Below are 17,627 nucleotides of genomic sequence, written 5' to 3' on the forward strand. Positions count from 1 at the left end.
ACGCATACCTATTTTTCACGCGCGCTCATGGGGGGGCCTCTTTTACTACCTTTGTGGGGAGCCCCCAGTTTATAAAAACCGCCCCTGCTGAGAAGACTGAGATCGTTTGGGGTGTGCAATAGGATGCTACAGATGTTCTATCAGTCTGTCATGGCAAGTGTCCTCTTTTTTGGTATAACATGCTGGGGTGGCAACAACAGAGCAGGTGACACTTTAACCTAAACAGACTGGTGAAGAAAGCAGGCTCTGTCGTTGGGTCCTCTCTGCAGGGGGTGGAGGAAGTAACCAGGGTGCGCACTGCGAAGAAGCTAGATTCCATCTTGGAGAACTCCTCCCACCCCCTCCATCTAGAGATCACCAGTTACTGGAGTAAGAGAGGAAACGACCGCTTTACCTACCCAGTACGGAGATGTGAGAGATTAGGAAAATCTTTTGTACCGGCTGCCCTTAAGCTGTACAACGAGACACATAAAGGACGCTTGAAAAGGTCTCCCTTCCTAACTTAGACTTACGGAACCATTGCTGTATTGACTTTGACCTCTAAGGAACTATTGCTGTATTGACTTTGACCTCTAAGGACCTTCCAGGAAGAGTGCTCATGTGCGCCTTGCGGTGACACGCTTCCTAGTTTCTTCTTTTTTTTCGCACTGATTTTTGACACTGCACTATTAGGTTGTTAGTGTTGGTAGTTTCTGAGTATTTTTGCTTTGTTTAACAATGACTGTGAGATACTTGTTTGCACTAACTAGCATTGACTGCTATGGTCTCTTTTGCAAGACACTTTATGTATATATACTTATATATTATTCGCCCCCTCTATTGATGCACCTTCGCCCCCTCTATTGATGCACCTTCTCTTTATTGGTACTGTACTGCTCTTGTCTTTGTTTTTTGTTTTTCTCCCTCTTATCTATCTTTTCTTACGTCTCTGTAACTTTGTAAATAACTGTATACTTCTGGACAACTGAATTTCCCCCTTGGGATAATAAAGGTATCTATCTATCTATCTATCTAAAAGTATAACAAATCATATTTATACAATAACAAAGGCAACTAAAGTGTACTGAAGATGTCTTAACGCAACAGCACAGCTAGGATAAAGCCAAGGATACAATGAGCCAATGAGGTGTCGATTGATTAAATCAGCTGTGCGTGTGTGTGTGTGTGTGTGTGTGTGTGTGTGTGTGTGTGTGTGTGTGTGTGTGTGTGTGTGTGTGTGTGCGTGTGTGTTTACCGGTATGTGCGCATGAATGGAACATGATGTAATGCAAGGTGTGTGGATGGAAAGTAAGTCAAAACCTAAAGTAACAGCGGTAACATGGAGAGCTGAATGTCTTTCTCTAGATCTCACACAGGAGTGGCACGAACATGCATCTACTTATAGACGGGTTTCTGGTCCACGTCACACTGATGGGTAAATAGAAACCATGCAGCGCTCCCCAAAACAACAGGTTTGGGGATTGGACGGAATTGATTACATGATACAGTCAGCTGTGCATTTAGTCTCAATGTTTGTAAACAAGAAACCCGTCTATTAGCCATGCATAACTTCTGCCCATAGGGGCACATTTCTGCTAAAAGCTAATCCAAAGGCCAAAAACAAAGAAACAAATACTAAATTAAAATGTGTTTTATGACTGTGTGTATAATTACAAACTCTGAAACCTGAATCAAGAATCAACTTTATTGTCACATCACTGGTTTGCAGGTGTAAAGAAGTGGGTGAACTATTGTATTTTGCATATTAAGCTCCATCATTTTGTTATTTTTCGTAAAGGGAGAAGAAATAAAAGGAGGGAGAGCAGGGAGAAAAATAAAAACTCAAACATTAAAGATGCAGGTCAAAGAGAATCTCCAAACAATTGGTTTTATAAAACTGTTACTTCAACATATTATTTGAGATATTTGTCATCATCATTTCAATCTTAGAGAATGTACTGAGAAGAAAGAGGTTTACAGTTCTATACATGAATTAAAGTACTGAATATCCAAAGGCAACCCTAAACCTGTGTCTCAGCCTAGTTTGTCTCTAGACTCGCCTGGTTTGTGGGAGTGTTGGTTGGTCTGAGGCAGGTCTTCAGCAAAGGCTTTCTCCAACACTTTCAGGACAGACCTGCAAAATACATCCTTGAAATCATGACCCATGAACACGTACAACAGAGGGTTCAGGCAGCTGTTGAGAAGTGCCAGGCCGAAGGTTATGGGCATCCAGTTGTAGAGCACATCATACAGTGTTCCACTGAACTCTGTCCCCTGCCAATTTACAAAGTCAATCAGATACATGATGTGAAAGGGCACCCAGCACAGGGAAAAAGCTGTGATAACAGCTGCAATGATTTTGAAGGAGCGACCTGATTGGCTGGCCAGCGAGCGATTCTTCCTGAGCCGGTAGATGATGACAGAATAGCAGTAGACGATGATGGTGAAAGGGACCACGAATCCCATGAGGAAGTGAAAGATGATCATGACCCCAGATATAACGTCCCGCAACTGCATCGCTGCAGGTTTACTGTGGTCATCGGTGAGTGCATAGTTGAAGTAGCACTCAACCTTATCATTGTCGTACACGTAGGGCTTTGTGTCCTTAAAGATGAAGTAAGGGGAGCTGAGAGCCAAGGCCAGAACCCAGACACCCAGACTCACCCAAGACGCTTTTCTGACACTGCGGTGGTTCTTGGCCCACACTGGCCACACCACACATACACATCTGTCAACACTGATGACCACCAGGATGTAGATGCTGGCATACATGTTCATGTAGAAAATGGTACCTTCCATTTTGCACATGAATTTGCCAAAAGGCCAGTGTCTGTCCATAGCTCTTTCTGTGATGCTCAGGGGCAGGAACGCTGTAACAAGGAAGTCGGCAACGGCGAGGTTGAGGTACCAAACGGTGTTTGCGGTTTTCTTCATTTTGAAGCCTGTCACCCAGATGACAACACAGTTCCCCAGCACACCGAGCACAAAGACGAGGCTCAAAATTACCAGGTACACGATCTTGAGGGATTCCTTGACCTCCATTATCGTCCTAAAACCTAAAATAACAAAACAAAGGTTAATGCTCTGTTTTAACACACCATGTATTATTATACTGAAAATATTTGAAGCCAGACCTTTACTAAATACAGTTGATGCAATTTCGCACGTCAACATTTTTTATATGTGTCCGAGGCTGGTGGAACCGTCCAAATGTCGGCAATTTTAAAAGTCAGAAAACGCGAAAACAAGAGTGATTTAGTTTTTTCTTTGTTTTTCGTTTTTTTGATATAAACACAGTTTGAATATATTAGAGGGTTTTCATTCCATAAGATATCTTTGTTAAGGTTGCCAAATGTTAACACTGGTGTAGTAAAGTTGCCTTACTTTGGAAGAGATTACAGACCGTTTCTGGAGGCGGAGAAGTCAGCTCTTTAGATTTGCATAGCGTTTCGATTGGCCGACGGAATCCATTGTTCCTCAGGTTTCACTCGTGTTCACGCTCTGAGCACCGCCCATACAGCATGGTGCATCTGGTTCTAGTGTGTAAACACTCTCTCAGTGACTAACTTCATCTCGCTAATGTTATTGGTTTGCAGAAGACAGTATTCTGGAAGGATTTATTTTTTGATTTATACGTCGTGATCTGACTCTCTGAGTCGCTCTCGGGCACACAAAGAAAGACGCAGCGATGATGTCTTCTCGGAATGGAACAGCCGGCGCTAGTGGGAAGCTAACGCTATACAGCGTATCTCACATCTCAGCCTCTCGTCTGTGGTAAAAAATAAAGCCCCACCGCTCACGAACGCTTCTTACCTTTTGTGAACATTCTGTCCAAAAAGTAAAGGTCCTATACACTTCTCTCAACTGTTTACTTGCGTGGAAGAAAATCCAATCAGCGTGTTGAAATAAAGAGTTTATATCGCTCATTTTGTCAGCCGGTGCATTATTTTCCCCTCTATTATTCGTTGTGTCTATACCACGTGACCACGGGAGGCAGCATGTCTAAAAACAAAGGACCGGCTGACAAAAATGAGCGATATAAACTTTATTTCAACAAGTTGCTTCGATTTTCTTCCACGCTAATGAAGTAAACAGATGAGAGACCGGCATAGGACCTTTACTTTTTGGATATAATGTTCACAAAAGGCAAGAAGCGTTCGAGAACGGCGGGGCTTTGTTATACTACAGATTAGTGGCCGAGCTGCGAGATACGCTATAGCGTTAGCTTCACGCAGTTAGCAGTGGCTAACGGTTAACGCTAACGTTAGCTAGCGCTAGCTGCAGGCTAACGTAGGCATTGTTGTATAAAACGCGACCAAACTCTATTTTTGCTCTTCTACAAGCTCACAACGCGAGGCGGTTAAGCGTAGCCTGTAGATTGTGGTTCATTATCAGAGTCAGATGATCCTTCAATCTGACTGAAGTTACACAAACACTCGACGATGTTATATTTGCGCACGTAATAAATTCACTTCAACCTCGTGTTGAGCAGTTAAACCTATTTGCTACGTACGTCTACAAAAACGTTCATATTTCAAAGATAAAGTGCTGTCTCACAGATGTCACAGTATGGTACGCTCAAGCAGAATTACCCGTATCTTTCGTATTGTTTAATAAACAGCATTTTAATCCGATCAGACGCCATTTTCTGTTGTTTTTCAGCCATGCGACCCCATCGGTTGCGAGGTGTACTGCACTTAGATACATTAATACCTTTTTAAGGAAACGACGACCGATCGGATTAAAATGCTCCTCGTTAAATAATACGATCATTACGGGACATTCTGCTGGAGCGTACCCTATGGTGACATCCGTGAGCCTTCACTAAGCAATTTATCTTTTTAATCTGACCGTTTATTGTCATACCTCCAGACAAGGTCCCCCTATGGGATAACAGCGCCATCTGGCGGTGCAACAGAGTAAACTCATCTACTCCCGTACGAAAAATGTCATTTGTCGGAAGGGCTGTCAATCACAAACGAGGGCGCCGCCCCCGAGTGTATATAAACCCCCTGGGCTATCATGACTTCCTCTTCCGCACCTCTGCTAACCTGCAACTAGGGTCGCGAACTCAGCCAATATAAGTATTAAATTCTGTAAAGTTTTAGCCTAAAGCGACAGCTAGGAAGTCGGCCACTGGCCTTTATAGAATTTCTCCCGTACGTTTTCTCTTCTATATTCTTCCTACAGTTCGGTGTTTTCTTCGCTTTTGTCTTTGAGTCTTTTACTTCTTCTCTGTACGTTCTGCCACGTGTTTCCCTGCCCTAGCTTAGCTTCGCTTAGCTTCGGTTAGCTCACGATGGCGGCTCGTCGGCCCACAGTTAGCAGCCTGCTAGCCAGGGTACCGAAGAAGTGCGGCCTTCCCAGCTGCAAAGGCCTCATCGCCAATGAAGATACTCACCCGTTCTGCATTGTCTGCATGGGGGTAGGACACGCCTTGGCCTCTCTGTCCCCTCCGGCCCCGGCCACGGGGGTGAACTGTACTGACTGCCTCCAGTATGATGTTCCAGCCCTCGAGGCCCGCTGTGAGATCGCTGGCGCTGGCTACGGCCTTCACACCACGGTCTCCGCCGGATCCCTCCCAGACACCTCTCCTCGTGTGCCGGACAGCACTGCACGCCACAGCGCTGCTTCTCGCCACGTGGTTAGGCCTCCAGCGGCCTCGCCCTCAGCTAGCTTCGGTAGCCCCGAGGCTAGCGGGTCTGCTGCCGCTGCTACCCCTGCTGTTTCTCCGACGGGCTCGACTGGTGCCGTGCCCAAGAAGAGAACATGCAAGACCGCCCACGTTGCTCCACCGCCAGCTGCAACCTTGGCCGTCCCTTTCAAAGAATTCCACCCGCTAGTCGTCGGTGACATTCCTCTCTCCTTCTCCGTCCCCCAGCTCAGGGCTATGCGGCCATCTAGCCCCGTCTCCTGGCATGATAGCGACGGAGACGAACCGGAGCAAGAGGACTACGACATGGACGAGGTGGACACGGAGGTTGAGTACTCGGAGGAAGACGAGTCCACGCTCCCCTCCGGCCAGGGCGGAGACGCGGCCAGGGTGGTTCCTCATGCCGAGGTCCCTACCTCCGCCGCGTCCTCCCCAGCCCCTTCTGCCTCTCTCCCCCCTTCCATGCCGGCTGGGGCGAGAGGGGCAGCGGCACAAGACCCAGACTCCATCCCCATGGACGAGCTCTCGGTGCTGGAACGTGCTACCATCCGTTGCGGCCTGGAGCTGCCGCTCGGAGACGCGCCACTCGGACCACGGGCTAGAGTTCCCCTCCTTGGCCAGGATGTGGAAGCCTCTCCCCCGCCACGAATGGAAAAGCTCCCACTGGTCCCAGGCTTTGCAGAGGCCCTGCATTCGACCTGGACCACACACAAGGACCCCCCCAAGCTCCCCTTCTTGGTCGACTGCCACGACGCAGAGAAGGCGGGAATCCCCTTGTGCCCCCCTATGGACAAGCTGATGGCTCAGTCCCTAATCGGGAGCCTCAAGCCAGCTCATGAGCGGACCGGTCCTGGAGGCCGCAATCCCTTCACCCTGTCCGTAGGGAAGAAGCCTCCCGGTTTTGCCATCCCCTACGACGACAAGCAGTCGTCCAGGGTCAGGAACTCTTACAGAGCCTCCGCGCTGGCTGCCAGGACGATGAATGCCACCCAGCTGCTGCTCTCCTCCACCAGGCGCCTCCTTAGCGGGATGCGGGAGGTGCCTAGCGATGCGGTGGAGGAGATGGACAAGTCGCTGCGCATGCTGATGGACCTGAACGTCCACGCCATCGAGTGGCTTGGACACGGTATGGATTACTGCATCCAGGCGGAACGTGCCAGGTGGCTTGAAAAGGTGATATGTCCTGGCACTTCCGAGGGGGAGACCGAGAAGGTCCTGCAAGATCTCCCCGGTCATCCTACCTCCCTCATGGGCGGTGGACTGGATCTTCTCCGCCAGGAGGTAGCGGATAAGAAGATCACTCTGGAACTCCTGGAGGCCACGACGGACCCCCAGGTACCCAGAAAGGAGAAGAGGCAGGGACGAGCCAAGACCCCCAGTCAGGCCGACAGGGGGCGCTCTTCCTCCAAGCAGGGGAAACAAAACAATCCCCCTAGGACCCCCTCTTCTTCCTCCGCGGGACCCCCTCGCACTGCAGCGGGGGCTCAGGCCCGCTCTCAATCCCGCCACCCTCCCAGGCACGGGATACCGGCTGGCACCCACAAGGCCCGTGGGAAGCCGCCGCGAAAGTGACACTGGACTCTGGTGGGGTCCCCCTGATCATTCAGGGGACCCCCCCTCTCAAGCGCAAGCGAGTGAAATGTATGAACAATATTTCTTATGCCAAGAAAATGTCATTGTCTCCTCCTCTGTGCTCTCCTCCAGTGCCTGTAATAAAGCCTGTGTTGATAAAACAATGCTTGTTTCTTTCAAACCCACCTGCTTTAGTACAGACGACCCCATTTTGCATGAATTTAGCCAGTGTAGAGAAGTCCAGGCTGGATTTTCTTTCCACTCAGAAAATATCGCTTTCTCCAGTCACGCAGACAGGTTACAAGCAGAATATTTCTCTTTGCAAAATGTTCCCAGACAAGCTAATTCCTATTCACAATGGTATGGTTTCACTAGTGTGCAATACCCCTCTGTCTCCACCGAGCGGCACTGTTATGCCGACTCTAGTTCAGGACAGGAGTTTGGTCTTAGCGTCAGGGAAGAAGCCAACACATATCAACACCCAGGGTCGGCCTCGTCTTCCCGTAAGGAAGCATATAAAGGCCTTAGCACAGGTTGTAAACGTAAATACATTTCCCCGAGCCGGGGATTATGTTACTTATGCGATAAACCCTGTCCCCCAGGCTCCACGCTATGTGCCGCCTGTATTATTAACAAGCGAGGCTTCTCGGAGGTCACGTGTCCGTCTCCCACCGGATACGGAAATAAGCGTACCGGAAACGGAAACGCTCTTTCCGCCGGTGTCTCCGCGCCTTCCGGCCCGGCGTCTAGCGGATACGGAAACGTGCCCGGATACGGAACCTCTCGGTCCCGTCCTTCCTCTCCCTCCCGGCCCAGTAGTCCCGCTCAGGCGGTACAACCCCAAGGCTTCTCCGTTGCTCAGCAACACGTTAGCACAGTGTGCAGAGCAATGGAAGCGTTGCAATCCGAATCACTGGGTGTTTCGGACGGTGACACGGGGCTACAGACTACAGTTCGCGGAAATACCCTCCCTATCCAGCAAGGTTATTTACACTCGAGCCCGCGGCTTGAAAGCGGATGCCTTGAGGGAGGAGATAAGCTCACTATTGCGCAAGGGCGCTATAGTGGAGTTATCACGCGACCAGAGCCGTTTAGGCTTCTGGAGCCGTTATTTCCTGGTTCAGAAAAAAGGGGGGGGGCTGCGTCCGATTATGGACTTACGTGCTCTGAACAAGCACTTGAAGAAGTTCAAATTCAGGATGCTGACGTCAGAGTCACTGATGAAATCAGTGAGACAGGGGGATTTCCACTGTTCAGTGGATCTGAAGGACGCTTATCAGCACATCCTCATTTATCCCCCACACAGGAAGTTCCTGCGGTTCGCCTTCGAGGGGCGCCTGTACGAGTACACGGTCCTCCCTTTCGGCCTTTCCCTGAGCCCTCGGGTTTTCGTGAAAGTGACCGAGGCAGCCATTGCTCCACTGAGGCATCAGGGAGTCAGGCTGGCGAACTACATAGACGATTGGATGATTTCCGCCGCCTCCTGCTCAGAAGCGGCGCGCCATACCAATCTGGTGTTGTCACACCTGAAGGCCTTGGGTTTCAACGTCAATTTTGGCAAAAGCATGTTGTCACCCTCCCAGCAGATTTCCTTTATAGGGATATCTCTGGACTCGGCCACAATGTCCACCCGCCTCTCCCCGGAGAGGGTGGACAGGTTTCTGACTTGTCTCAACTCCTTCCGACTGAACCAGGTGGTCAGGTACAAGGAGTGCATGAAGTTAGCTGGGCTGATGGCATCAGCGGTGCAACTTCTGCGTCTGGGCAGGTTTCATATGAGACCTTTCCAGCGGTGGTCACTGGCGCTCAGGATTCCTTCCCTGCAAGGGTACAGGAAGGTGACAGTCAGCCAGGTCTGCATGGACGCTCTGGCCCCATGGAGGGACCAGGCGTTGTTGACGAGTGGGGTCTCCATGGGCGAGGTGGTGTCACGCAAGGTGATCACCACAGACGCCAGCCGCTCGGGGTGGGGCGCCACCCACGAGGGGCGTTCGGCCAGGGGTCTCTGGACCCCGGCCATGTTGGAGCGCCACATCAATTATCTGGAGTTAATGGCGATCTACTTGGCGCTCAAGCATTTCGAGCCATTTCTTCAGGGTTGTCATGTTCTGGTCAGGACGGACAACACGGCGGCCCTGTATTATCTCAACAAACAGGGTGGCCTCGCCTCGCGCGTGCTGGATCAGCTGGCGCGCGAGATGACCCTCTGGTGCTTGCCTCGTCTGAGGTCCATCAGAGCCTCCCATGTTCCGGGCCTTCAGAACGGCGGCGCCGATCTGTTGTCCAGGGGGGAGCCTCGTTACGAGGATTGGTCTCTCCACCCTGCGGTGGTGAGGCAGATTTTCTCCAGGTTCGGTCAACCTCGAGTCGATCTCTTTGCCTCCCAGGAGAACGCGAAGTGTCCCCTTTACTTTTCAGTGAGGGGACCTTCTCCTCTGGGGACGGACGCGTTTGCTTACGAATGGCCACAAGGTCTTCTCTACGCGTTTCCACCCCTGGACCTGATCCTTCCCACTCTGGAGAGGATCAGATGTTCCAACCAGGAGGTTCTTCTGGTGACACCATCCAGGGGAGTATGGAGGTCTCTGATCACCCCACTGCTCTCTCGACCCCCTTGGCGGCTCCCCTTGCACAGGGATCTGCTGCGCCAGGCAGGGGACGAGATCTTCCATCCAGACCCACGGGGCCTAGACCTGTGGGTTTGGCCCGTGAGAGGGAGAACCTGCTCGCAGCAGGCTTCTCACCGACGGTTGTAGCCACTATTCAGAGTGCTAGAGCCCCCTCCACTAGGGCTGTGTATGATGGAAGGTGGAATGCCTTTTTGGACTGGTGTGAGCTACAGGAGCCACCTGTGGTGGCTCATTTAGCTTCGGCCCAGAGGGTGTTGGATTTCCTGCAGGACCGCCTGGACCTTGGTCTGGCGTTCTCTACACTGAGGGGTTATTTAGCGGCTATTGATGCCTGCCACCTGGGGGTGGCAGGTAAAGGCCTTTCTAAAATCCCTGAGGTGGTCCAGTTCATGCATGGTGTTGACCATTTGAGACCTGTGACCAGAGCCTTGTTTCCTGTTTGGGATCTACAAGTGGTTCTTGAGGGCCTTTGCGAGGCACCTTTTGAACCGATTGGGAGGACCTCTTTGAAACATTTAAGTTTCAAGACGGCTCTCTTGCTTGCCTTGTCTACGGCTAAGCGTGTGAGCGACCTTCATGCGCTCTCTGTGAGCCCTGATTGTATGAGGTTTCTCAATAATGACTCCAAGGTTCTTCTTAAACCTCATTTGGGTTTTATTCCTAAGAACCGGGTGGTCCCGAAGGAACCTGTTGTTTTGACGGCTTTCCATCCTCCTCCGTTTGCTTCAGAGGAGGATAGGCGTCTTCATTGTCTTTGTCCAGTAAGGGCCCTGAAGGCCTACTGTGACAAGACGGTGGACAGCAGGTCTACTTCTCAGCTTTTCGTGGTCATGAATGCCCGTCAGCGAAAAGCGGTGTCCAAACCCACTCTGTCGAGATGGCTTGTGGATGCTATTAGGTTGGCTTACACCCGGTCTGGGTCAGAAGTGCCGGAAGCACTTAAGGCCCACAGTACTAGGGGTGTGTCTACCTCTTGGGCTTTGTCCAAGGGTGTCTCCATTGAGGAGATTTGTGCAGCGGCGAATTGGTCTTCGCCGTCCACCTTTGCCACCTACTATCACCTGGACGTTGCGCCTTCTGCTATGGCGCATACGGTTCTGGGTGCTGCTGTCCCGCCTACTATGTAGTGGGGCGGCTCTCTCCCCTTCCTGAGACAGCATGCTACTGTCTCTAGGATACATGGGGGGGGCCCTGAGTTTTTCCCTTATATTACTGTAGTATTATAAGGCGGACCTGTGTCTGCCCTTAGTGCATAAGGCAGGCCTCGGTCTGTCAGGGTCTCTTTTTTCTGTCTGAACACGCCCAGGCCCTGTGGGCCTGGGTCGGATCAGTCCTGGGAGGGGTCACGTCGGTTGACGGGACCTCCTTCCGGGTGTGGTCAGTGTGCACGACAGTCTTGTCGGTTCATGGCTTCTCGGGGAGTGTATGAGTCCCATAGGGGGACCTTGTCTGGAGGTATGACAATAAACGTATAGGTTCCGGACAGAACCATGTTTATTTAATACCGGAGGACAAGGTCCCCCGAATAAAGCCCCTCGGTTCGCTAGTTGCGGGCGCAGAGGTGCGGCTTTAGAGGAAGTCATGATAGCCCAGGGGGTTTATATACACTCGGGGGCGGCGCCCTCGTTTGTGATTGACAGCCCTTCCGACAAATGACATTTTTCGTACGGGAGTAGATGAGTTTACTCTGTTGCACCGCCAGATGGCGCTGTTATCCCATAGGGGGACCTTGTCCTCCGGTATTAAATAAACATGGTTCCGTCCGGAACCTATACGTTTGTGTAGACGTACGTAGCAAATTGGTTAAACTGCTCAACAGCAGATTGTGTTGAATTCACGGTTGGTGCAGCGTAGCGTCTTTACATTTAGCCCAATAATGCTAATCTACAAAGCAACTAAAGTTTAAAACATACATAAACCACTTTAGCCCTATGTTATACCAAGGCTATTTGAAAATAGCCGATCTACAAGCTCACAACGCATTGCGGTGCGATGCGTTGTGAGCTTGTAGATCTGCTATTTTCAAACATTTTGTACTTTTACTTTTGGTACTTTAAGTACATTTGGATACCAATACTTTTGTACTATTACTCAAGTACATTTTTAATTCTGGACTTTTACTTGTAACAGAGTGATTCTACATTGCAGTATTGATACTTTTACTTAATTATAAAATGTAAGTAATTTTGTAACACACTATTTTAGTGAAAAATAAAAACTACAAAAAGAAGAAAATGACAGGATGAGCATATAAGGAGGGGAGGAGGTAGAAAAGACCACTGGCCACTATTTCTGACATGGCTGCAAGCACTATAGCACAATATATTACCACGGGTCTACTACTAAATAGTAGTTTTAAATAATTGTAGTAAATAAAAGTAAATTTGAAGTTGACAGCTACCACTGTGGGTGTGGTTTGACTTGGGGGAGTGATTTAGGGGTGTAGGTAAGTACCTATTGTCCCTCCCATTGTCACACCCACTTCTGGCGACCTAGAGGTGTAAAAATGTTCCTGGCATTCAAATGGCTTTTTAAGCACTTTGGGGTTTATGGTGCAACAAGTTTAAAATGTCCATAAGAGTTCATTTGCAAAAACAGATAACTCCGTTTTTATAAATGTTCACAAATCCATTTTTTTTATTGTGCACTCAAAGTAATATCAATCAAACTGAAGTTGGGTGGATTTGACTAAGTAAAAATGACTTAACAAAATAGATGTATCATAAAAAATGTAACTTTATTAGAAAATAGTTTTTCTTTTAATTTAAACTTATTTTTTGGGCAAAAACAGATAACTCCAACAGTCGTTTTTTATCAAAAACAGATAACTCCACAATTGATGTTTCACCATTGAATTTGGCCATATCGAGGACGCAAAAAGGATTTCCAGAATTTTACAGGAGAGCAAAAACAAAGTTTTGACAACATACTTAAGTAGTCTGTACTTTTATAGGGGCCACATGTAGCCACCAGGGGGCACAATAGGGGACAACTCAGGGGCCCCTGGGGTGCTAAAGGTGCACCGTTGCTCCAATCTGCACCAAACTTGGCACAACCACTGTTCAGGGGTCTACCATGACAATAGTCACACCAGGGGCCACCTCACAGGCCACACCAGGGGCCCCAGTGTACCATATCAAGGGCCCCCGGGGGTCCCAGGGTGCCAAAGGCACACCATTGCTCCAATCTGCATCAAACTTAGCATGAACACTGTTTAAGGGTCTGCCATGACAGTAGTCACACAAAGGGCTAAACCAAGGGCCCCAGTGTACCATATCAGGGGCCCCCGTGGGCCCCGGGGTGCCAAAGGCACACCATTGCTCCAATCTGCATCAAACTTAGCATGAACACTGTTTAAGGGTCTGCCATGACAATAGTCACACAAAGGGCTAAACCAGGGGCCCCAGTGTGCCATATCAGTGGCCCCTGGGGTCCCCAGGTGCCAAAGGCGCACTGCTGCTCTGATCTGCACCAAATATGGCACAAACACTGTCCATGGGTCTACCATGACAATAGTCACACCAGGGGCCACCTCACAGGCCTCATCAGGGGCCCCTGTATATCAGGGGCCACTGTGAGCCACACGCCACATGGGGCCACATGGTAGACCCCTGAACATTGTTTGAGAAAATGTTGGTGCATAATGGGGCAACAGTGCGTCTATGGCACCCAGAGGCCCCTGGGGGCCACACATGGCCCCTGGGAGCCACACATGGCCCCTGTTAAGACTATCTTCATGGCAGACCCCTGGAACAGTGTTTGAGACAAGTTTGGTGCATAATGGGGCAACAGTGTGCGTATGGCACCCAGAGGCCCCTGGGGGCCACACATGGCCCCTGGGAGCCACACATGGCCCCTGGTGTGACTTTCCTCATGGCAGACCCCTGAACAGTGTTTGAGACACTTTTGGTGCATAATGGGGCAACAGTGTGCATAATGGGGCAACAGTGCGCCTATGGCACCCAGAGGCCCCTGGGGCCACACATGGCCCCTGGGAGCCACACATGGCCCCTGGTGTGACTTTCCTCATGGCAGACCCCTGAACAGTGTTTGAGACACATTTGGTGCATAATGGGGCAACAGTGTGCATAATGGGGCAACAGTGCGCCTATGGCACCCAGAGGCCCCTGGGGGCCACACATGGCCCCAGGGAGCCACACATGGCCCCTGGTGTGACTTTCCTCATGGCAGACCCCTGAACAGTGTTTGAGACACATTTGGTGCATAATGGGGCAACAGTGCACATAATGGGGCAATAGTGCGCCTATGGCACCCAGAGGCCCCTGGGGGCCACACATGGCCCCTGGGAGCCACACATGGCCCCTGGTGTGACTATCTTCATGGCAGACCCCTGGAACAGTGTTTGAGAAAAGTTTGGTGTATAATGGGGCAACAGTGTGCCTATGGCACCCAGAGGCCCCTGGGGGCCACACATGGCCCCTGGGAGCCACACATGGCCCCTGGTGTGACTTTCCTCATGGCAGACCCCTGAACAGTGTTTGAGACACTTTTGGTGCATAATGGTGGCAACAGTGTGCATAATGGGGCAACAGTGCGCCTATGGTACCCAGAGGCCCCTGGGGGCCACACATGGCCCCTGGGAGCCACACATGGCCCCTGGTGTGACTATCTTCATGGCAGACCCCTGGAACAGTCTTTGAGAGAAGTTTGGTGCAAAACGGGGCAACAGTGTGCATGTGGCACCCAGAGGCACCTGGGGGCCACACATGGTCCCTGGGGGCCACACATGGCCCCTGGTTTGACTATCCTCATGGCAGACCCCTGAACAATGTTTGAGACAAGTTTGGTGCATAATGGGGCACCATCTTGGATCACATGGTCTAAACACGCTGCCCAATGGATTTATCTGTTTCTGCAAACAAAGAGCTATGTCACTTGTCTGTTTTTGCTACAAAACCTGATCTTTGAGGGCGTTTAGAATGGGATATATATGCCTTAACAACAAAATTGATTTTATATTCTAATAAAACTCTAACTTAACTGTTATTTACAATAGTCATCTCATTTTTTTCCAAAATGGCTTTTATCTGTTTTTGCAAATTAACTCTTCTTCAAATATGCTCCAATTCCAACAAATGATACATCATATGAAAGCTTAGATTCTGTACTTGGATAATCTGTACAAAAAAGAAAAATGACCAATGCAGACATAAGGAACAAAGTACCAGACCTAGTCACATATGTTAAAAATATGTTTAAATAACTATATTCTAGATAGCAATCATGTCTATACCAGGGGTTTTCAAAGTGGGTGCCGGGGCACCCTGGGGTGCCATGACAGCAGTCCACGGGTGCCGTGAGATAATTTGATAATATTTAGAATTTATTTGGACACTTAGTATCATTTTAAATACAACGTTTTTTTCAGTCAATTCTAACCAAATTGGCTATTATCTCAACGTTTTCCTCACAACATAATCGCTAAAATGTGTTATATGAAAATTATAAGGTGATGGGAGTAAAGATTATGAATATAATGTAGGGGTGCCTCGGATGAAGAAAATATGTAGGCTATAGGGGTACCCTGAGCCAAAAAAGTTTGGAAACCACTGGTCTATACAATAACAAGTAAAGTAAAATGAAAGATACCTGTTTCAAAGTGTTGGCGAGAGGTCAGTCAGAGGAGTGTCTTTGTTCAACCTGTGGTCCGTGAACACTGAGGAGCTCAGAGCAACTTATAGCACCTTATATGGGTGTCATATGCATGACACCAACCCTTTGCAGAAATGTAAAAATAACAACCATGTACAATGGGGAAGTTGCATTCGTTTATTATTAAAAGCGAGTTTAGTTGGAAAATGCGTCACTTGTTCACAAAATGAATAAACCACATAAACCGCTATGTGTATTTGTAAGCACTAGAGGCACTGGTAGATTTAGCTATTCTGGGCTCCAAGCTAAGCTCAAAATGAACCCACCCCCCTTCCCCCGCCTCTCACCACAGACTGTACAAATATTTGTTGTCGTAACCAATAACCATAGCTACTGTAGGATGAATTACCTAATATATCATTTTAGATGATGAACCTGGTGAGAGCAGGAGAGGACCTGGTGAGACGTAGGAGGAGCCCGGCCAGGAGTCAACCCATAGAGCCTAGTTCTTCCACGCGCCAGAATAGTACCCCCAATCCTGGCAGAGTAGTTCCGGTGCAGCACATTGAGTGACCCTGTCTTTCCCTAATAGGACTGATCGTGGATAGCTACTGGGACGTAAGTCGGGACTTGATCAACCCCGGCTGGGTCACCGGCGAGGGTGTATGATGTTGCGAGACCCGAAACACCCGTCGACCCCAGGCTACATCACTGATGATACGTCCCAGTTGCATCCTTGTGATGTTTTTTTTTTTTTCATTAGATTGTTAAAAGAGTGTCAGTAGCTAAACTAGCTACCGGTACATGCCTACCAGGAGAGTAACGCAGCTAACAACTTGCAAGGATAATTTAGCTCAGGCCAAGATTATAATAATTCCAATTAATTTGTAGGTATCTGCAAGCTCAGCATTTAATACTTCATATTTTGATGTCCTCATACGGAAAATGTACAGCCTACATTTGCAAACATTTCAGTGCTGATTAGACCACGTTAACATTTGTGCAGTGCAGCAAGACCCTGATTATTATTTATTTATTGTATTTTAAATATACGTTAAGACAACAATATTGATGACGGAAGACCGCTCAATTGACGTCATTGCATGTAGTGCAGAATCCATACTGTACAGTTTTGTAGGCAACTTAACCCATTCAGGCCTGGAACACATTTTGCTGTTTGGGAGGGCCTTACAGTACATGTACAGTATGTAGCAACATATTTGTTTTGTAGGCTAATTTCTGATTTAGCCCTATTCTATAGGTTAGGCCTAAATGGGTTTTAAAGGAGTAGTTCAATAGAAAAAAAGTCATTTTGGGGGTGAACTACTCCTTTAAGCCATCATTAGATGAGATCATAAATGACTCACATGCTGCAACGGAGGAGGAAAGAGAACACACTTTGTTATAGGCCTCCTACACAGGTCTAGGTTGTAAGAGCATGGTTTGTTGGTTTCCTTATCATAAACATGAATTAAGTTTCGCCCCAAATCTTGTATGTAAGTGTTGGACCCTTGTGCATCTGTTATGTGCACCTGTTATGTGCACTGGCACTGCTAAATGCTAATCCAATGGCCAAAACACACAAACAAACATACATACATTTTAAATCTGAAACCTGCATCAAGAATCAACTTCATTGTCACATATCTCTGTTTTACAGATGTAAAGCAGTGGGTGAAATATTATATTTAAGCTCCATCATTTTGTTGTTAAACAGAAAAAGGAGAAGAAATAAAGAGATGCACATCAAAGAGAACCTCCTTTTTAAATGTTACTTAAAGGAGTAGTTCACCCCCAAATTACTTTTTTTCTATTGATTACTCACACCATGGACACTTGAGTTCAATAATATTTTTTTGTATTTGTCGCATTCATAATACAAAAAATATATATTTAACCTATTGATTCCGGATGGGGAATGCATTTGGGTCCCCATCCGTAATCAATGGGTGTAAATGTATTGTAATCAAATTCTTGTCTTTGGGACAAAAAACTAAACATATTATATTATCCATGGTGTGAGTAATCAATAGGATAAAAAAAAGTCATTTTGGGGGTGAACTACTCATTTAACACATATTACAGATATGTTTCATCATTGTATCAATCTTGGAGGACGTATTGAGAAGAATAGACATTTTTTACATGTTAAAGTCCAAAGACAACCCTAAACCTGTGTC

General features: G+C 48.3%; 1 protein-coding gene across 1 annotated transcript; it reads right to left on the reverse strand.

The window, feature by feature from the left end:
- Positions 1–2,013: 2,013 nt before the first annotated feature.
- On the reverse strand, positions 2,014–3,021 carry LOC308292870 (chemerin-like receptor 1; the record flags this gene model as incomplete). The annotated part of the gene is made up of 1 exon (XM_080735294.1): positions 2,014–3,021. One exon carries the CDS (start codon positions 3,019–3,021, stop codon positions 2,014–2,016), a length of 1,008 nt encoding a protein of 335 aa, XP_080591420.1.
- Between the last annotated feature and the right edge of the window lie 14,606 nt (positions 3,022–17,627).

Source organism: Nannobrachium achirus (assembly GCF_963921795.1).
Source record: "Nannobrachium achirus genome assembly, chromosome: 10".
NCBI lineage: Eukaryota > Metazoa > Chordata > Actinopteri > Myctophiformes > Myctophidae > Nannobrachium > Nannobrachium achirus.